This window comes from Mustela nivalis (genome assembly GCF_964662115.1).
Source record: "Mustela nivalis genome assembly, chromosome: 4".
Taxonomy (NCBI): domain Eukaryota; kingdom Metazoa; phylum Chordata; class Mammalia; order Carnivora; family Mustelidae; genus Mustela; species Mustela nivalis.
Genome location: NC_139023.1, coordinates 114,949,611 through 114,972,263, shown reverse-complemented (window position 1 = coordinate 114,972,263; position 22,653 = coordinate 114,949,611). Strand labels below are relative to the sequence as shown.

At 33.7% G+C, this 22,653-nt stretch overlaps 1 protein-coding gene across 6 annotated transcripts in view; it reads left to right on the top strand.

The window, feature by feature from the left end:
* The window catches only part of CCSER1 (coiled-coil serine rich protein 1), a 1,379,910-nt gene that overhangs the window by 736,603 nt on the left and 620,654 nt on the right, over positions 1 to 22,653 (top strand). Inside the window, exon 10 of one of the 6 annotated variants that reach the window (XM_082727425.1) lies at positions 1,352 to 2,710. The exons of 4 other annotated variants lie outside the window; for them this stretch is intronic. In XM_082727425.1, coding sequence (XP_082583551.1) covers positions 1,352 to 1,363 — 12 coding nt within the window. In that variant the 3' untranslated portion in view covers positions 1,364 to 2,710. Of the gene's footprint in view, positions 1 to 819; positions 962 to 1,351; positions 2,711 to 22,653 lie in introns of those variants that run through there. One more of the 6 variants, XM_082727422.1, reaches the window with a different exon arrangement.

The window sequence follows — 22,653 nt, the reverse complement described above, 5'->3', positions numbered from 1 at the left end:
CTTTGTCTTCAGCTAGCCTTCTGCTCCCTCGTCAGGGGTGATTTCTCTTTCTGTAGAATTATGTCAGCAGTTAGTTATCAAGCCTGTATAACTTACTGTCTTGTAGTTGTTAATATAAATTCTCATCTAACCTTTATTGTCATATATCAATCTTGTAGCATGGCTTATCTTTTTTATATTCATTTATATCTAACTAAATTCTACATTCCTTAGGGGCAGGTATATTCTATACTTCTTGGATTATGTATTTCTTTTTTTATACATATTATCTGTACAATAAGTTATTTTTTTCTTTTTTAAAAGTGAAAGATTATGAGATACTTTAATTTCCATCACTTAAAACTGCAATAAAGTATAGAAGTTAAAACTAGTAATTGCTACATATGAAATGTGTTTTGTGTTTAGGACTTTGGGTGGTGACTATGCTTTAGAAATATATCAGGAGAAACATGTGAGATTTACCTATTACCTTAATTACCTAGTTTTCTTTAACTCATTTCATTTGAAAGATACATAACAGAAAAACTTGTTGTAAAACTTTTTTTTAACTCACGAAACCAAAGGAAACCATTACATTTTTCCAATTGATCTTCCCTCTTTTACCTCATATAAAATGTATTTAATTGGAAACCTGTAAGCATTACTAATAAATATCAATAAGTTTTAATAGGAATTTTGACTTAGAAAATCACAAATTTAAAAGTTCTCGGTCTGTGTTTTTTAGGTGCTTTACATGTTTTAAATCTTCATATGAAATTTCATTTCATTTCATTGATTTGATGTCATTCATTTATTTACTTTTGTTTTCTTCTTTTCAAGGCCCTGTGGAATCCTACATGCACTGAAGGTTTATTTAAACCAGTACATATTTCAACTTAGGTGAAATTGTTTGACCATAAGCAATGTATCACCAATCTGTGACATATTTAATATTAAATAAAATCAGTTTTCCATCATTCCATATGTTAGCTATTTCTCAGAGTATGTAATACAGAAATGTTTCCATTCCAAATATTTCACACTTTTTGCATTTGTACACAATTGCACAAAAAATGATAGATGAAGATTGAGCTCAAATATTCCCACCTTATTGTTACTCTATTTTGACAACAAAAAAGACTTATTTAAAAATTATCTCTATATGCAAGCTATTTCTCAATGTAACATTCCACTTGGCAGTGCACATTTTTTGTTCCGCCTTGTCATCCATATCCTTTGTCTCTGTCTTCATTTAATTTCACCACATATTCTGTGCACATGAAGTAAATTTGAAGACAGTGCTAGTTTCTCCTACCTGAGGGGGACAGTTTCTTCTGAAGAACTAAATTATGTCTGTTTTTCTTGTATTGAGATCAAAAGATGAAAGCGGTATGTCTTCAAATGAAATATATAATGAAGAGTCTTCTTCCAACTACAGAAAGTCAAGAAAGTATATTTATATCTCTAAACATGTAAAGAAAGTGTATTGGCTACTGACTGGCCTCCTCTGAAAGAAGTTTCTTGAGCTGAATCATAAAAGAACACTTGTCTCCTGGACTTGGCATCGCTGCGTGATTTCTGTTATGTCCCATTTGTTGCCTTTCTGTAATAGCTCCCTTTAATTATTAAATGGCTGGGTGGCAACCAGGCACCCTTGAATATTGTAGTGTATTACAAGTGTAAGTGACACAGCCCAGAAGTGGGTCGCTGTTGTGGGCAGGGTGCACGGCCAACAGAAGAGTCACGGAGCTAAGGAGAAGAAAGCAGGTTTTATGGAGTTCTCTATATTTTGCAAACAGGCAGTGAAATAATTATAATTATAGTAACATTCAGATTTATGTTATAAAATTTCTTAAATTATTCAAGTCATTATGTAATACAAAATGAATGATCAAATGCTGGGTTTAAACCATGGTGTTAAAATAAAATTATAAATCTATTTATTTATATGAAAACATTGTATGTGTCCTTGTTGACTTTGCCCTTCAATGCATCCTTTTATCGTATGATACAAAACATTTTGTTTCTCTAACAGTTTTCTATAGTTTATTTTGTAATCCTGTTCTTATCTCTTTCTTTTTATGGTCTTATTTTATATTTGAAATCTTTAAATGTAGATAAGGTAAGACACTCCATCACCCACAATAAGGCACTAACCTGGTAAAGATTCTTATCAATGTGAATGGTCAATACCACTTTACAGAAGAAGGAATTTAATTAACACTATTTTGACTAAGATGCAAAGAAAAAAAAAAAAACTTGTATTATGAATTGGACTAAGTCAATAAAGAAAGGCACTTTTTTCCTTAAAGCAATGTAACAGAAACTGTCAATACAGACATCAAAAGCCCACTTACCTCAAAATGGTACAATTTCATGATTGTTTTTTAACATCAGTGAGACAGTTCAGTGCTGCTTCCTTAGAAACCATTCTCTCTCACTCTTCTTTTTAAAGGAACCTGGGCAGAATATATATCAATGAACATGTTTCGGTTTAATAGTTTTCTTTCATGAGGAAATGTGTTCAGACTTTCTCACATGTTTATTAAATAATTTGACCATTTAACTATTAAAATGTATTTATTTGATTACATTGAAAGTGAATTAAAAAAAATAAAGGAGGTATTGTCATTGTTTTTAGAAGAGTGTGCAAGAACCATTGTAATTACTGTACTGTATTCCGGGGTGTTACAAAGCAAGGTTGATAGTTGATAGTAGGCATCAGAGTATATCTGACAGTTGCAAATAATGCAACTTCAGTGGTTATTGCTGAAAGGAAGCATTATATTTTACTATGATTCCTTTGTGTTTCTCTGAAATACTCTAACAGTCACTAACTCAAATAAGATAATATTTATTTTCCTAATAAGGATATTGGGATTTGAAGAGGTTAAGTGCCCTTTTTAGGTTCATCTTCTATAACAATATCAGCGTCCTACATTGTGGTCAGTGTTCCACATCAAAGTCAGGATTTTGTTTCATTTATTTGATTTTAGAGTGTGATTGAACAATGGCAAGACTCAATACAAATGATAATCTGGATTATACACATATATAGATAATTATATATTGTATATACATAACATGTTTTTAAACGTTGAATTTCTTGAAAATCTGCGTTATGGATTGGGGTAATTGTGATGATAAAGATTTACTATGTGACTACCTAATTCTCTAAGATGTATAACCTAGGAGCCAAGAAAATAATTTTATAATACAATTCTTTATTCAAATACAGAGAAGGATTTGGAAGGGAAATTATGACCACTTTTGCTGGATATTTTAATGATTATTAACATATATTGTCTATGGTTTATATCATAAATATTTAATTTGTCATGTTCTGTAATATGCACATGTTAAATTTTTTTATTTATTCATATTGAAAAATATAGGCACTTACTCCCAGCTAGATTTTTGACATATAGTTGTTTTTATTTTTTAATAAAAAGCCTAAAATAGGGCACCTGAGTGGCTCAGGTGGTTAAGCCTCTGCGTTTGGCTCAGGTCATGGTCCCTGAGTCCTGAGATCAAGTTCCTCCCTCATCAGGCTCCGTGCTATACAGGGAGCCTGCTTCTTCCTCTGCCTTTCTCTGTCTCTCACGAATAAATAAAATATTAAAAAAATTTTTTTAAAAAGCCTAAAATAAGTGTATGTTATTATACATAAAAGATTTTGTTATAACACACATAACTTCCTTGCTAAAGTTTTTAAAATGGTATGGTTTTTTGAAATTTCCTAAATTTGATCAATTTGATATTTTAAATGGCTATTTATTTTGAAAACAAAATATACTGTCTTTTCCATAGGTGGGAATGTCCAAATTTAACAGAAAGATGTTTGCAATGTTGCTGTATTTTGTGCCTGTTTGTCCTTATAGGAAATCCAAATATAGTTCTGTGCTGCCTTAACATATTTTTGTCTTGAAATATAGTTGATACACAATGTTACATTAGTTTCAGGTATACAGCTTTGTAATTTAACAACTCTGTATGTTATGCTGTGCTCACCACAACTATAGCTACGGTCCGTCCTGGTCCGTCAACATACAATGCTATTATAATACTATTGACTGCTTCCTTATTCCAGTAACATATTCATTTCAAAACTGAAAGGCTGTATCTCCCCCTGCCCTTCACCCATTTTGTCCTTCCCCCACACCCCTCCCCTCTGGTAACCATCAGTTCTCTGTATTTATGGGTCTGTTTCTGCTTTGTGTTTGTGTAGTCATTTGTTTTATTTTTTTTAGATTCTACATATAAATGAAATTATTTGGTATTTTATTTTCTTTGTCTGACCTATTTCATTCACTATAATATGTTCCAGGTCTGTCTGTGTTGTCACAAATAGCAAGATCCCATTCTTTTTTATGGCTGAGTAATAATCCTCTGTGTGTGGGGGGGGACATCTTCTTTCTTCATGCATCTATTGACAGATACCGGGTTGCTTCCATTTCATGGATATGGTAAACAATGCTGCAGTAAACATAGGATTGCATATATCTTTTTGAATTAATGTTTGTTTTTTTTTTTCCTTTGGGTAAATACCCAGTAGTGGAATTACTGGGTCATAAGGTATTTCTCTTATTTTATTATTTTATTTTATTAATTTTATCTTATTTTTTAGCATCGATAATATACTGTTACAGTAGTTTCAGGTATAAAGTTCTATTTTTAATATTTTGAGGGACCTCCATACTGCTTTCCACAGTGGCTACACCAAATTACATTCCCACCAACATGCATAAGGGTTCCTTTTCTTCCACATCCTCACCAACACTTGGTATTTCTTGTCTTTTGGTTCTAGCCATTCTGGCAGATAGGAGATAATATCTCAGTGTGCTTTTGATTTGCATTTCCATGATTAATGATATTGGACTTTTTTTTCCCCCTGTCTGTTGCCCATCTGTATGTTTCCTTTGGAAAAATGTCAAGTCCTCTGACTTTTTAAATTGGATTATTTGGGGTTTTTTGGTGTTGAGTTGTTTAAGTTCTTTACATAGTGTGGATATTAGCCTCTTATTGGATATATTATTTATGAAAATATTCTACCATTAAGTAGGTTACATTTTCATTTTGTTGATGGTTTCTTTTGCTGTGCAAAAACTATTTTATACAGTCCCAGTAGTTCATTTTTGCTTTTGTTTCTCTTACTTGAGGAAACAAATCCAGAAAAATATTTGAATGGCTGATGTCCAGGAAACAATTGCCTATATTTCTTCTTGGTATTTTATGTTTTCATATCTCATATTTAGGTCTTTAATTGATTTGAGTTTATTTTATTGATTTTAAGATTTTATTTTTAAATAATATCCACACCCAGTGTCGGGCTGTAACTCACAACCCTGAGATCAAGTGTTGCATGCTCTACTGACCGAACTAGACATGCAACCCTATTTGGAGTTTATTTTTTGTATGTGATGTAAGAAAGTCCAGTTTCTTCGTACATGGAGCTGTCCATTTTTTTCAGCATCATTTATTGAGACACGGTCTTTTTCCTGTTGTATGTTCTTTCCTGCTTTCCAATTATTATTGACTAATTGGCCATCTAAGCATGGTTTTATTTCTGGGTTCTGTTCTCTTGATTAATGTGTCTGTTTTTGTGCCAGTGCCATACTGTTTTGATTATTACAGCTGTGTAGATCTTGAAATCTGGAATTGTGATGTCTCCAGTTTTGTTCTTCTTTTTCAGGATCGCTTTGGTTATTCAAGGTCCTTTGTGATTTCATACAGATATTAGGATTATTCTATTTCTGTGAAAAATTCTGTTGGTATTTGATTACAGTGAACTGTAAGACTGGTTTGGTTAGTATAGATATCCTAATAATAGTAATCCTTCCAATCTGTGAGAATGGTATATCTTTTTATTTTGTTTTTAATGTGATCTTCAGCTGCTTTCTTCAGTGTTTTATAATTTTCAGAGTATACATCTTTCACCTCCTTGGTTGGATTTATTCTAGATAACTTATTCTTTTTGGTGCAATTCTAAATGGAATTGTTTTCGTAATTTTCTTAATTTCTCTTTCTCTTACTTTTTTGTTAATATATAGAAATGCAGCTGATATCTGTGTATTTGTGTCCTTCAACTTTACTGATTTCATTTATTATTTCTAGTAGATTTTTTTTTGTGTAGTCTTTAGAGTTTTGTATGTATAGTATCATGTCATCTACAATTAGTTCAACTTTTTCATATCAACGTGGATGTCTTTTATTTATTTATTTTTCTTAGATTTTATTTATTTGGCAGAGATCACAGGCAGGCATAGAGGCAGGCAGAGAGAGAGAGGAAGAGGCAGGCAGAGAGAGAGGAGGAAGCAGGCAGAGAGAGAGGAGGAAGCAGGCTCCCTGCTGAGCAGAGAGCCCCTGATTCCCAGGACCCTGAGATCATGCCCTGAGCCAAAGGCAGAGGCTTAACCCACCAAGCCACAGGTGCCCCAAACATGGATCTCTTTTAGTTCTTTTGGTTGTCTAATTGCTGTGGCTAGGACTTCTAATACTATGTAAATAAAAGATGGGAAGAGTGGACATCCTTGTCTTGTTTCTGATTAGAGAGAAAAATTTCTCAGCTTCTCACCATTAAGTATGAGATTAGCTGTTTGTGTTTTACATATGGCTTTCATTATGTTGACATGTGTTCCCTCTAAATCCAATTTTTAATCATGACTAGATGTTGAATTTTGTCTAATGCTTTTTCTGCATCTACTGAGATGATCATATTATTTTTATCCTTCATTCTGGTGATGTGGTGAATCATGTTAATTGATTTATAAATATTAAATCATCCTTGGATTTCTGGAATAAATCCTATTTGATTATGGTAAATGAGTTGAATTCATATATTGTTGAATGTGATTTGCCAATATTTTGTGGATGATTTTTGCATCTGTGGTTTGGTGTGAGGATAATGCTGACTTCATAGAATGTATTTGGAAGCTTTCCTTCTTCTAGTTTTTAGAATAGTTTGAGTAGAAATTGTTACTGATTCTTCTTTAAGTGTTTGGTGTAGAATTTTCCTGTGGATCCATCTGGTCTTAGATTTCTATTTGTTGGTAGTTTTTTGATGACCACATCAGTTCCATTACTAATAATTGGTCTGTTCAGATTTTCTATTTCCTTCTGATTTAGTTTAGAAGATTGTGTTTTTCTAGTAATTTTTCCATTTGTGGTGTGTAACTTTTCCCTGTATTCTCTTAAAAACCTTTATATTTCTAATGGTGTCAGTTGTTACTTCTCTTTTATTTCTGATTTTATTTATTTGAATTCTTTTTTTTTTTTCCCCTTAATAGGTCTGGCTAAATGTTTGTTTTTGTTTTGTTTATCTATTCAAAGAATGAGCACTTAGTTTTATTGATCATTCATTCACTCATTCATTTCTATTTCATTCATTTCTGTTCTGATTTTTATTATTCCCTTCCTTCTACTATTCTTGGGCTTTTTCTTTTTCCTTCTTCTAGTTCCTTCAGATTATGTTACTTACATGAAATTTTTCTCATTCTTTGCGGTAGAACAGGAAGGAAATGGGCTCCAGCTAAGCTGGTGGAAATACAGAGTTTGAAGCATCTGTAGCCACTTAAAGGCATTCGGTGTCGGTGTCTGAAAAGATTAAGATGGTTTAAAACAAAACCCTTATAAGAATATCAAATATTTAGGGAACGAGCTTCAGAAATAACCAAATGTCTATGGCTTCAACCGTTGCCCTTCTGCTGAGGTAGGTGGATACTATAAATATCCCTCTTAGAACTGCTTTTGCTACATTTCAAAGATTTTGGAGCATTGTATTTTTATTTTCATTTGTTTCTCTGTATTCTTTTTATTTCTTCCTGGTTTCTTTGTTGACCTCTTGGTTGTTCAGTATTATGTTGTTTAGCTTCCACTTGTTTGTTTTTTTCCAATTTTTTTTTCTTCTGATTAATTTCTTGTTTCATCTCATTGTGGCTGGAAAAGGTGGGTGATGCGACTTTAATCTTCTTAAATTTATTGAGACTTTTTATGTGGCCTAACGTGTAATCTATTATTTGGAGAATGTTCTATGTGCACTTGAAAAGAATGTGTATTCTGCTTTTGGGAATAGAATGATCTGTACATATCTGTTAAGTCCATCTGGCCTAATGTATCATTCAGAGACACTGTTTCCTTTTTGAGTTTCTGTCTGGATTATATATACATTGATATAAGTCAGATGTTAAAGCTCCATGTGTAGTTGTCCCTTATGAAGATGATGTATGCCTTTTAGACTTTGACTAACTGCCAGAGTTGTGATTGACATGGGCTGGTGTCCCAAGGCACTCTGTGCTGTTTCCATGGCCAGAGCTGATGTGGGCATGAGATGGGACAGTCTCTAGGATCTCTGTGTAAAAAGTATCCTGAGAGGACAGCCAAAGCTGAGGTGAGCATGGACCAAAATGGTCCCTGGGTTCTCAGTTTAGTGGGAGCCTGGTAGGATAACTGAAGCAGAAGTATTTGCAAGATGAGTGTCCAAGGATGCTGAGTGCAGGGGACACATTGGTGAGGCATCTGGAGCCAAAGTAGGTGTGAACCAAGAGGTCCTAGGGTACTCTATGCTGGGGGTGCCCTAGCAAGCTGTCTGGATCTGGATCTAAAGTGGTGTAGGCCTGGAGTGGTTCATAGTGCTCTGCAACTGTGTCACCTCCATGTGATGGCTGGAGTGAGTGCTGAATGTATCCCTGTGTCTGCCACACTGGGGCTGCCTTGGTGGGACAGCTGGAGCTGGTGTGGTCTCAGGGCCCAGGGCTCATGGAGGTGGGAGGCTAGCTAGAGTGCCCAGACCATACTCCTGTCCATACTGTCAAGGTGGAACATAAACCATGGTGCCTACCAGCTCTCCCAAACCAGAGAGAGTTCCAACAGTTCCCCCTCCATTTGGCATGGTTCTGGAGTTAGTTCTTCTCTCTATATTCTAGCTGGGTTTTGTTTATTTGTTTGTTTGTTTGTTTGTTTGTTTGTTTTTCTGTGCCCCAGGGTATGTGGGGCTAGTGGGCTAGGGGCCTCAGTCTTGCTAAGTGGCAGCTGAGTATAGTGCCTGGACCCTGCTCCCATCTGCACTATCAAGGCATAGGAGGAATGTAAGCCATAATGTTCCAGCAGCTCCCCCTCTATTTGCTGGAGTTCTCAGCCTGCATATTTTATATCCTAGTTGCTCTTTTAAACTATGGGCTTTTTTTCTGTGCCCCAGGACAGACAAATCTGTTCCAATCCCCTCAGTAGTACCCTCCCCACTGCATTTCAGAGGGTTGGGGGTGGGAGTTTCCTTACTTACCATGTCTTTGTTTCTCCTGCCATTCTGTGTGTGGTCATCTGTTGTGCACAAGCTGTTCAATCAGCCCTCAGTTCTTCTGGAGGAATTGCTCAATAAATAGGCCTAGATTTGGTGTATTTGTGGACAAAGTGAGTTCAGGGTCTCCTATGTTGCCATCTTATACTTCTTAACATCTTACGTATGATTTCTATTTCTAAAATAATAAATCTGTCTTGGTGCTTTTTTTTTTTTTTTTTTTTTTTTTGGTAATAGTAATCACCATTATGATACAGTGGTAACTTTAAAAAAAACTATAGCAAACTAACTCATATTTTCAAACAAACAAAAATTCATTTGCTTTGGTTGAAACAATGGTAGATTGACACAAATCCTCTATTGAGAAGAGCTGTTATTTTTTATAACCGCTCTTATAACAATAAGCATTAAGAACTGTTAGAATGCTGTAAGCCTTCCAAGTGATGTCTGTTAGATATCTGAATTTGTATAATAAGTGTGTAACATTAATTGCATTGAATAAGAGTAGGATAGGTCATAAATAAGGGGAAAAGACCAAGATGTAAGCATCTTCCTTATTTTTTACCTCAAACCAAACATCCTGAGTATATTTATTGGCTACTCTCTTCTATTTTGTGAACACTTTTCTCTGCTTGTCTGTTTTCCTCTATGAATGCTATATGTTCTTTGCACATATCAGAAATAATGAACAGGAGGCTCAAATGATATTTTCCGGTGACTGTTTTTAGTGTCTGAAAGATAGTCACTGAATGTTTATTTTATAAACATCACGGTTCATTTATATACACATGCATATATGAAATGAGGAATCTCTAATTTTAAAGTTACCTTTTCCAAAAAGGAACTTGACAAGATGAAGGCAATTCGTAGGTTGCATAAACATTCCTGAGGGAGAAGTGCTTCTTGAGTCCAGGGAACATCAGTAATGAATGAATGCTGAGTGGATACTGATGGAAGAAAGCAATTGTTGCAACAACAGTAAAATCATTGTAAAATCTTTTCTCTAAGAATTTTTTTTTAAGTTTTCATTTTTTCTTTTCCTTTCTTTCTTTTTTTCTTTTTCTCTCTCCCTCTTTCTTTCAAGATTAGGGGATGAAAGAAATCTTCTCCCCACCCCCCATAAAGAAAAACAGCCAATAACTTAAACTTTGATAAACAGTCTGGAAGTTTTGTGTACTAACCAGTTTTGGTATAGTGATCATTGAGAGTGAATAAATACTGTGTCAAGTTCTGCTCACATTTTTCATGGAACTTTATTCTTCATAGAGCTGGCAAGATTTCTGACCTGGAAAGAGATTTATTTCTACCCTTTCCACTAAGGTTAGCAGAGTAAACTTGAAAGAATAACTAACTTCACTTAGCAATAAATTTTCTACACAAATTTTAATTTTCTTTACCTCATGGTTTGTATATGTTTTAAGAAGTTACTGTGCCATTGTAGATCTAGGGTTCAATTTAAATTTGGGTACAGTTTTTATATAATTTTATGATTTATGTTGTTTGGGATCTCTATCATCTGATTACCATTTGTTTGTAGCTATATGAATTTTAAGAATAGGACCCTGAAAATTAATGATGAGTCTCTTGAAAACTACCCCATCCATTTCAGTAATGTAAATACAACACAAGTAAACACTGATATATATGTAAACAAATATTAAATATTGTTTTTTGAATGCTTCATTACCAGAATGTAAGCTTTAGAAAACCCAAGAAACCTTTTTTATTAATTAGTTATAAAAAAAGCATCCAGTAGAATGTCATGTAGATTTTATACATGAGAAAGTTTTTTATTGATTTTTAATGAAAAAGAATATTTGGTATCTGATAAGCTACTACAAAGGATCAGATTCTCCAGTTAGACTCACACAAATCATAGATCTTACCTAATATCAGGCTTTACTGATAACTTCAAAGGTTTTGGCAATCAAGTGCAGATTAAAGAGGAACAGGCCTGGGATACTGAGGGCAGCTCTTCAAACTCTTTTATCCTGCACTGAACACCTACTCTCTGGTCCAGAATAGTATAGATCGGATATCCAAGTGAGGTTTTGTGGAGTTACTTACACAGCAGAAAGAATGTTTCATCCATGAAACATCTTCATTTTATATTCCAACAATGAACAATTTATATTCCAACAATTTTTCAAAGGGAGCCATGTTCATAAATCCAAAGATTTTTATGTTTATTTTTCAAATCGATCCTTAATCAGGGACAGCTATTAAAATTTCCGTAGTTACGGGTCCTTCTCCTAGCAAGCATTATTTTATTTTCTTAGAGATCTAGTTTTCATATCCGTAAGTTCAGACAGAGTTATGTCCCTTCTTCCCCTTCCTTGGAGAAAAGTCAGTTGCTTGAGTTCCTCCTTCTCACCTGTTTTCTATTTCCACCATGTAGTGAGAAGGATACTCTATTGGAATGGACTGGTAAACCCAGTCTCCCAGATTTTTCATTTCTCATTAATTGTTTAAAAAAAAAACGCTTTTTAAGGAAAAGGTTTTCTGACTGAGATTGCAGTTATTTTTTTTTTCTTCTTCAGTGTTTGGAATGTTCCCAAATACAGTTTGAGGGAAGAGAGAGAAGATTGCTTTGCTTTTCTTGAAGGTTAACTGCTTCCTTTTATTTTTCACTTAAGGCAAATTTTCAGGAATTACCACTTTTGAAAGTCAAGAATTTCATGATTGAAGAAAAAAAAAAGTAAAATCCCTTTAGAAAGATAACATTGTGTGTCAACTAGACTAAAAAAACAAAAACAAAAATAATTTTGAAAAAAGTTTTCTGGATATATGGTATAATATACTATATAAGAAAAGAGCCAGTTATTTAAATTCACGTATCATATTTAAAATTATAAATATTTACTTGTTTTATTGTTTGGTTCCATTTGCTATTTATATAAAATTACTCATACTAGAGCAATGATTAGAATAGAGTACATTGTTTCCTTGTTTTCTTCTTCTAGTTACACTGTATATACTTTATTACATATCTTACTGAGTATAAAATACCTGGTCTTAAGATATTTTGGATGTTGGTATAGTAAAATGTCTGTTCTTTTTATACTTCATTTCCCCCACTTAGTGTCATCAAAATTACAGTAGAAAAATTCCCATAAAAGAAAACACATATTACAAAAACTGAATCTAACATTTTCAGCCTGATTTGTATGTTTTCCTGCTGTCTCACAAACAGACTGTGTCATTACTACCCTCAAGTCTCAGTGCCTTTACTCACATAAGTCCCTTAACCAGTGGAGCTATTTCTTCTCTCTTGCCTGTTCTAATGATGAGGAACACAGGTTTCATATTCCCCATTCCACCCCAACATATTACCTGGCTTCTTTAAGTATAAGTGAACTCCATCTTCTTTAAAACACTTTGTAGTTCAATAATGGCTAACATTTTTGGCTCTCACTATATGTTAAGTGCTGTTCTAACAGCTTTACATATCTTAAATATTTTAATCCTCACAGCAGTCTCTGAGCTAGCTACTCTTGTACCCAAGCAAGAAGACTGAAATATAGGAAATTAAGTAACTTGCCCAAATCACACTACTAGAAAGCTGCTAGGCTGCATTTCAGCATGGATCCTCTGGACCCAGAGCCTGCGCTTTAAAGCACACTTCTCTGTAAACTTGTAGGTAATTCATGGAATACTTGAATTTATCTGTGGTTATTTCATGTGTGCTACTCTTACCACCCCAACTGAGATATTAGCTCTTTGAAATTTAGAACTTGTCGTATAGGGTTGATCAATTCTCTTTAAAGACGGTGGAGGGGTGGGGAGTGGTTAGAAGTAATTTAATTCAACCTCTTTGCTTTACAGATTTATTGAAGTCATTTAACAGTAATGGATTCAAAAAGTTTACTTACTTGTCCAAATTCATGACAGAAAATTTATTGGGGCATAGACTGAAGTGCTATTTTGTTTGTACTGTTTTTGTTGTGTGCTTTGTGTTACTTTGTTTTAACAGAGCAAAGGCAGGCCAGCCTACATTCAGAATTGAAATACAACTTCTCATGGACCTAAGACAGCATACTAAAGAGAGTTGTATTCATATTCTTTGTTCTGTAAGGCTGAACAAGTATCTAGACTTTTGAGAGCTGAACATCAGTAGGCTTTAACCCAGCAAATTTCAAGGTAGCAAAAGTGTTGGAAAACTGTATCAAGGATTGGAAAGCTGAAGGGCCCAAAGCTGCCTCCCAGCTGCAGTACTAGTCTTCAGAATCTTACCCACAATACTTTCTATTACTCATGCCAAGTGTACATGTGCTACTCTCACTGGGAATGTGCTGTACACTCACACCAGGGTAAAATAAATATTTTCTAAATGATGAGCGTTAATAGTATTGGTATCACTGCTTTCATATTATTTTCACTCTTTATCAAAATTAAAAGAAATAGGAGAACTGTGTGGGTCAGGCGGTTAATCATCTGCCTTCTGTTTGGGTCATGATCCCAGGTTCCTAGGGTCCAGCTGGAGTTGGGCTCCTTGCTTAGCAGGGAGTCTGCTTTGCCCTCTGTTGCTGCCCCCACTCATGTTCTCACTCTGTCTGTCAAATAAATAATAAAATCTTTAAGAAATTAGAAGAAATAATACTATAAATCATATATTTTGTTTAATAGGGAGATAGCACATACTCATCATTCTGGGGTATGATGCTTCTAAAAAAAACTACTAAAATTCTAATGAGGTAGATTTTGCATTGGATTTTTACAGTTATGAATTATCATAGTGTTACACTTACAAGCAAATGCAAAGTCCTATAGTTCCTCTAGGTGGCAAGAATAATGGCTAATATTTATTAGATGCTACTACATGCTAAGTAAACTTTTTTTTTTTTAAGATTTTATTTATTTATTTGACAGACAGAAATCACAAGTAGGCAGAGAGACAGGTGGGGCGGGGGGGAAGCAGGCACCCTTTCGAGCAGGGAGCCCGATGTGGGGCTCAATCCCAGGACTCTGGGATCATGACCTGAGCTGAAGGCAGAGGCTTTAACCCACTGAGCCACCCAGGCACCCCACTAAGTAAACTTCTAAGTGTTATGTGTGTGTTGATTCATGTAATGTTAAATAAAAACAAGATAGATTCTATTATTCTCATTTTATGGAAGAGGAAATTAAGGCATAGCAAGTTGACATAAAATGCTCACATGGTGACAAAGCTGGGATATGAAAACAAGCGGTCTTGATGCCAGAATTTACACCCTTAATCACTATACTGTATGGTCCCCCAAATAGAAATAGACTGAATCCATGGTTATGCTGCAGAAACAAGAGTGCCCAAATTTTAGTAACTTTAACATCATCTATTGAAAGATGGATTGTCGTTTATGCTATACATATATTGCTGGCCAGTAGGCACCCACCTGCCCTCCCTGTAACACTCAGGTTGATGGAATATTCTTTATCTTTTTAGGTTATATTGCAGCCTTTGAGGGAAAGAAAGTGAGTCACAAATTGTACATTAGATCTTAAATTTCCATTGAGTGGCCCATAACATTTGTTACATTTTATTGGTCAAAAAAAAATGAGTCATATGGTCCTCGGTAAGGGGACAGCGAGGGCCTACCAGCCATATGCCCAGAAGTGGGAAAACCATGAAAAATGGACAAACACCACCAATGCCAGTTATTGTATTTTTTCTGAATTAATATGCTTTTAATTAAAATTGAAAAGTTGCCATTTGGCAAATATGCTGGCATAAAAATCTTTTGATTCCATCAGTTTTTGATAATAAACTAATTTAAAATTTTATAAGCCTGGAAGTGAGTACCTTCTCTTTAAAATGTCATGTGTACATAATGCTATCTCAATTTTTAACATATAATATAAACATAGTACACCATTCTTCAGTTATGTTTTAGTCACTCTACTAGTTTTTCAAACATTTCTATTTTTATAAAAATATTTCTGCTCATAATCAAGTCTACTGAATTGCCCAGGATTTGCTGATGTTATCTCAGTCTTATTTCAGCTTACTTTAACTTTTTTTTAAGATAAATGATCATACCCTTATCTATAATAGAGTTTTTATTTAAGGTACTTGGCTGTATATTTCTAAGTATTATTATTGTAGTTGTCAGAAAAATTCATGGTGACAGTGTTATTCTAACATTTTTTAGCCATTTACCTCCTTATAACCTTATCATTAGGCACATTTTTCTTCTATAAATATCTCTAGAGATTTTAAGTGACAAGTATAACATTTTAAATTTTTGAACAAAATGACTTTCTTGTACCCAAACAATATGTTACGCTTGATCCAGAAATAGATAATTTGCACCAACCAAAACAAATAGATTTCATGAAGTTTTTCTCCCTTCTAATTTAATGTTAAAGTCTTCCTGTATTATCTCCTAAATCATGTATTATATTTTCAACCTTCATGATATAAAAATATGGTCACATTCAATTCCCACAGTACACAATTTACATTATTGTATTTAATGAAAAAGTTGTCTACTAGAATTTTAATTTGTAAGCAAATCAAGCTTTACCTTTCTTTCTTTATTTATTTTTTTTACTCGAGTATAAAGTGACATCCTTAGCATTAATTACTTCCGGTCCATTATTTGCTGATTCTATTATACTAATTGATTCAAACAATTTGCCTTATAAGTAAAACAGATAGGTCAACATTTATTACATCAGTATGATAGTTAACATTACCAAAGCTATCACTTACTTTTACTTTAGTCTAAATATAATTACAATATATATGTATATATATTAAATTGGGGTTCCCATGTTTTTAGGCTGATATTTTAAAAAATTTACTATCAGAATATAGAAAATAATTATGTAAGTTGGAAAAAGTATTAATAAAATGTTAGAAAAACATTTTTTGTTCTCAACATATTATTCTCATTCATACTTTTTAAATGTTTATACAGGATGAAAAAAATTGTAAATACTAGAAGTACTTTCAGCCTCTGTTTTACTGTCACAATTTCAAATCTTATAATAGGTTTTTAACTATACCAATTAAAAAATATATTAATTCTCATTATTCATCAGTAATTATTTTTCCAAGTTTTAAAACATAGATTTTTATATTCATAAGCAATTTTTATGCATTGGAAATGTCAAAAAAACAAAAAACCACCAAATCAATAAACAGTATTCAGCAAGAGTTTATTGTGCATATATGAACAGTTTGCACACCGAGAGCCTCAAAATTGAAAGACTGCTGTGTAGCTCAGTGGCACAAAGTTATAGGATGGCTTAGAAGTGAAAATGAAGTTGTTTACATTTTACAAGGATTGGTTATTACAATAACAGTTTTCCAGATGGCAGGGGATTGGTGGAGTATTTCATACAATTTTTAGGAAGGTGACTTTTATAATTTTTTTTTATAATTTTTTTCTTTTATAATTGTCCAAGGCATTTACAAGAAATAACCTAGGTTAAATTTCACTCATGTTTATGAAGTAAGATAGATTTAGTTCTGCTTGTGTGGCTTACTCCAGGAATTCTCAAGTCTAGTTTCCATTTTATTTAATTTTAACTGAAAAAAAAAAAAAAAGTAGAGTTAGGTGAAATACTTAGAATATTGGATTGAGTATAAGTTTGATGAAAAACCATATAATACCACATACTAACCAATCACAAACGAGTAGGTACTGTCAGAATACATAGGTATAGTCACAGTGCCTTTTGGTGTTATAATAATTACCATAACAAAAGTGTCCAATGTGATATGTGATCATTTCAGATAATTTGAGATCTTCTATCAGGTTATTGATTTTTAGGATTATTTTACAGATTTTTGTAGAGGAAGAGAAGAAATGCTAACTTATGTAGTACCTCCAAGTACCAGGTACAGGCACACTTAGTGCTTTTCAATATGTTCTGTTTACTTTTCTATATTCTTTTATTTCTATATGCAAGAAACATATTTTATGTCTGTTTATTTGAGCAACTATCCTGCATAGGAACCAGCTTAACCCTTTTAGTCCCATCAAGTATTTAAAAATGACTTCAAGTTTAATAAGAATAAAGCAATCTTAAAATATGACTGAATGAGTAAAAAGTACAGAAATCAGTAAATATTTAACTTGAAGGAATAGCATATTCCCAGAATGGCAAAATATGGTAACTACTAAACAATCAGAAAACACTGTGGTAAATAGAAAAAGGATATGGTCATGAGTATTGTCACAGGGGGTCAGAGGCAGCACTATCAGTACCCAAATGATAGTTAATATCTTCCTTCAGTTATATGTTTAGTCCTCATGTGATATATTCAGAAAAACAAATCAGTACAGTGCAGTAAAGTAAATGCCAATTTCATACATTTGTTTATTTGGCAAAATACATAATGAGTTATGTTCTATGCTAGTTGCCTGTGTAGGTGTTGGGCTTACACAGTAAACGTAACAACTGTGATTTCTGGCATTTTCATCTCATTTAGTATCCCTAATAACTAAGTAGCAGGCTCTATCATTGTTCCTACTCTACAGACACAACCATGGATGTTTAGAGAAGATAAATAACTGACATGATTTCACAGTAAGTACTCAGTGTCCCCTATATTATTAGTCTGACAATAGAGATGAAGCCCATTATCATCACACCACACCTTTCCAACAGGTAGAATGTTAGAAGAGTAATTACCTAAAAAGTGCAAAAAGGCAGGGATGATGCTTTTGTTTCACTTAGAGACCATTTGCTAGTCCCCACTAACACTATATTTTAATAAAAAAAAAAATAAAGTGACAAAGGCAAAAGACATTGATAACATTTTGTTGTATTATGTTCTGGATTAAGGCCTCAAAGATTGATTTAGTTTGAATTTCCTTTTATCATAGCACATCTACATTTCCGAGAAATCACACTGAGCTTTTTATATATATATATATATGTTTTTTTTTTCCCTGACATTAACTTAACTTGATGGAGACTAAAATGTATTTTTATGATCAACTACATCTACTGGTAACAACCCTAATGAACAAAACTGAATTATGGAGCTGCATTCTAATATCATAACCTACTAATCAAATCTAGAAATTTAAAAAAGAAAGGATGTTAACACAGATTTAGCCATCTGATTCAGAAAGGCAAGGTAGAAGTCATCTCTGTTCTTTGTACAAGCTTTTGTAAAAGTGTAGAGCAAGGGGCATATTTATAGCCCTTTAACAAGCATGCATGGTAATTAAAAACAGCGAGTTTCTGCCTGCATAGGCTGGTTCTTGGGTCGGGAGATAACCACTTTTAGCTGACTCCAGGGTACTCTTGAAAGCAGTATGACTGCGCTGTGGAGGCTCTATTTGTTTATCCTACACGTAATTGAAACAGAGCTGACATGCTACTCTGGTGACCTCTTCTGCCCTACTCTTTTAGGAAACCATATGTTACATTTCCAAGTTTCATAAATGTGGTTATCATTGTTCATCACAAACAAGTATGAGGTCTCTCATTATCATTGACTTTCACTCAGTAATCATTTATTGGCTATCTCCTCTGCACCCAGGATAGGCACTTCTGTAAGCAGAGTTAGAGGGAGTATAAAACCAGAAATTTCACTAAGGATGAGAATAGATTAATGGGAGGAATTATAAATGTCATCTTACTAGTAAGTCCCTGAGTAAGATTTCTTAGGAACACTGACATCATGAATCCTAATGGCTTACCACCTAACTTCAAAGGGTCAATGAACTAATGTGTTATGTCTCAATAGTTCTGGAGTTGTTTACTTAGTAAAGTATAAAAGGAAATGACAGTGTGACCTTACGACTTAGCTTCTGGTCTAGCACTCTTGTCAAAGAAGAGGTAATAAAATTTACTTTTTAAAATAAAATAAAAAGGTTTTATTTATTTATTTGAGAGAGAGAAAGCAGCAATGGTGGGGAGAAGCAGGGGGACAAGCAGACTCCCAGCTGAGCACAGAGCCCTACTCAAGGCTCAGTTCCATGACCGGAGATCATAACCAGAGCTGAAATTAAGAGACTGATGCTTAACCAACTGAGCCACTCAGGCACCCCTAAAATTTACTTTTGTAAAAAGTACTCAGTAAGTTTGTCAAGGAATTCTTTTGAGAAGAGAATTCATATGCTATGAAGAGCATATTCCTTTTTTCAATAGAGAAAGTGTTAGAAAGTAAAGGATATTTTTAGTTATTTTTCTTCATTTTATAAAATAGAGTACTGAAGGTACTCTCTGTAGCTTGTCATAAAATCTACTGTCAACATATTCTATATTCTAACAAGATTCGTTAGAAATCGAATACAGTTTTAAAAAGTAAGAAATATATTTTGTAAATATTAATGAAGAAATATTGTAAAAAGCCACATTTTATTAAATTTTGGTATATCCTGAAAGAGAAATAGAATTTGATAACTGGCTTCCTATAGGCACATTTAGAGGCTTTTAGTGAGCATGGATAATTGTAATTTTTATTATGAAGGCTTTCTAAAACTGTTATTTTGTTTTTAGTATTGCAAGTATAAGTTAGATTTTCTGAGGAGGAAATATTAAAGTTATTATTACATATGAACTCTGATGTTTAAGCTAACTTTTCTAGTCATAGTAGGATAATTCTCTAGGGTTTCTCTCGTTGATTTTACACACACATTCATATATATATATATGTATATATATATATATGTTTAACATGGTTACAAATATTTTTTCTTTTATGGATAGGTATTATATTTACACTTAACTATGCCAGTTTTTGTAGGTAAATGCCTATAAAGATAGATTTGTATTGGCTCATTTTTTTTTTTTTTTTTTTTTTGGTTCTTCACTGAATAAATCATAGTACAGGTTTCAGTGAATTGTTTGGACCTACAACCTTCAAATAAAAAGGAGAATCCCTAAAAAAAGAAACCAACAACAAAAACTCTTATCATCTCTAAATCCATAAAACTTTTACTTTTCCAGTAATCTCCTTAGCAATATGAGAGTTCTGTAGAATTGCCGTAACATGGGAGGTTATTGGGACACCTGGGTGGCTCAGTTGGTTGGATGACTGCCTTCGGCTCAGGTCATGATCCTGGAGTCCCAGGATCGAGTCCCACATCGGACTCACAGCTCCACGGGGAGTCAGCTTCTCTCTCTGACCTTCTCCTCATTCATGCTCTCTCTCACTGTCTCTCTCTCAAGTAAATAAATAAAATCTTAAAAATAAACAAAACAAAACATGGGAGGTTATTAATTTTTTTCTTTAATTGCATTTTATGCTGCTTCTCAGAAAAGTCCTATGTACCCCCTATAAAGTTAGCCAATTAGTGAAAAATTTGTTAATGTTTATTGATAAATCCTTCCACTAAGTCATGAATTTTGTAACACTTCCCTCTAGTAATAACATTTTATAGACTCCATTTGAAAGCATGTATTTTCTACAATATTTTACTTATTATTTATTTCATATGTGACTGCCTGAAACAAAATATTTATCTTGTATCTGTAGTGTAAAATGTGCTTTGCATGCTTCAAAATGAGATTTTAGAGTACTGATAATAACATTTCTATATTCTTTCTCTCAAAACCACATTTTATCATAATTAGGATGTTTTAGTAAACATTTTAATTTTATTGAATTTCAACAGTAAGTTAGCCGATTTTATAATTTATGCAATTTTAAATTTATACTTAGAGTTTACATAATATTTCACTGAGTATTTGTCTATGAAAGATGATGCATAACACAAATTGAATGAATTCTTAACATAATTCTCATCTCAAGTATCTCATAAAATTGGTAATGCTAGTTTAATATTATTCCATGTTAGTTCACACAGATAGTGGTCCCAGCTTCCTCTCAGTGTAGGGCTGAATGAAAAAAAATGCACAGGTAGTCTCAATCTCTATGTGAATATTTGTAAACCCTAGCAAAGCAAGTTTCACCTAATGAAATGTGAAGACATTTGTAATCTATTATGATTAGTTACTGTAGATAAATGAAGACAGTCCATTTATTTAAAAACAAGGAAGAATGATTACTAAGTCATAAAACCATTGATTTTTGTTGAAACTACTACTTTGTAGAGTAGACCAGTGACTAAAATGGCAAAATCAGTCAGAACAAACATTTCTTTAAAGGAAGTTTTAATATGGGCTCAAGAGTAAAGACACACACACACACACACGCACACAGGGAGTAGGTACGGTGAGAGTCAGAGAGAGGTCCGGAAAGATTCATACGAGTATTTCGCTGTTGTTTTTCGACTATGTGATTTCTCTCTTTTAAATTTTGGCTAAAGTTTTTTTTTTTTTTTTTCCCATAATGAACATCTACATTTTATGATAATGGAGTAAAATTTATTTTTAAAATAAGTGAAGATGAACATAAAAGGTTAAATGTGTTGTGTCCATGGCAGTCATAATGTAGCTGTTGCTCCTTCTTCCCAATCTCTAAGTCATCTTTATTCTCAGTAGGTCAGCTAGAAGGCTGCTACTCAGGACCCCTCCAATGATGTCCAGTTTCACAATGAGTGAAATGTGAAGTCCTACGAGAGAGTTTGACCCACCTGCCACGCCCACCCCATCCACTTCTCTGACCTCTTTGATTTCCTTCTCTACGTATACCCACTTTATGATTCCTACCTTCATTTCTCTCTTGTGCACCTATTTACAACCCATGGATTTTGCTTCTCTTATCCCCCTCTCTGGAATTTTCTTTCACAGAGAACTTCATGCTCAGTACTTCACCTTTAGGGGTTTCTTATGGCCTAAATAATTCTGAAACTATCCAGCTCATATTCTGTATTTCCGTTTCTTGCTTAATTTTTCTCCTCACCACTAGTCCCCATCTAATATCTAATATGTTAGTATTTTAAGTATTTATTCCCTTTCTCTCCATTTGAATGTAAACTCAAAGAAGATAGGGATTTTAATCTGTTTTTTTGTTTGTTTGTTTTTGTTTTTGTTTTTTTGCCCGAATTGCTATACCCTTGAATTTAGAAGAATAGCTGGTCACAAGCTGACGTTCAGTAAATGTCCTATGTATAAGGGATGTCAAGGACTGGCAAGCACAAAGCTGATGTCACTTTTTAGGAGTATCACAATTCTGTGTTTTTGGTTTGGTTTGGTTTTTTGTAAGATTTTATTTACTTGTGAGAGAGAGATAGCGAGTAGGGAAGGAGCAGAGGAGAAAAACAGGCAGACTCTACTGCTGAGTTTAGAGCCCTGTGTGGGGCTTGATCTCATGACTGTGAAATCATAACCTGAGCCAAAACCAAGAGTTTGACACTTAACCAACTAAGCTACCCAGGCACCCCACATTTGTATTAGTTTGAATCCATGGTACAGAATCTGGAAAATCACTCCTAAGAGATTGTAGCCGACAAGCATTACCCCACAGAATAAGGCAAATTGACAGAAGGAAATTAAGCCAACAAATGTAGGGGTGCCTGGGTGGCTCAGTTAGT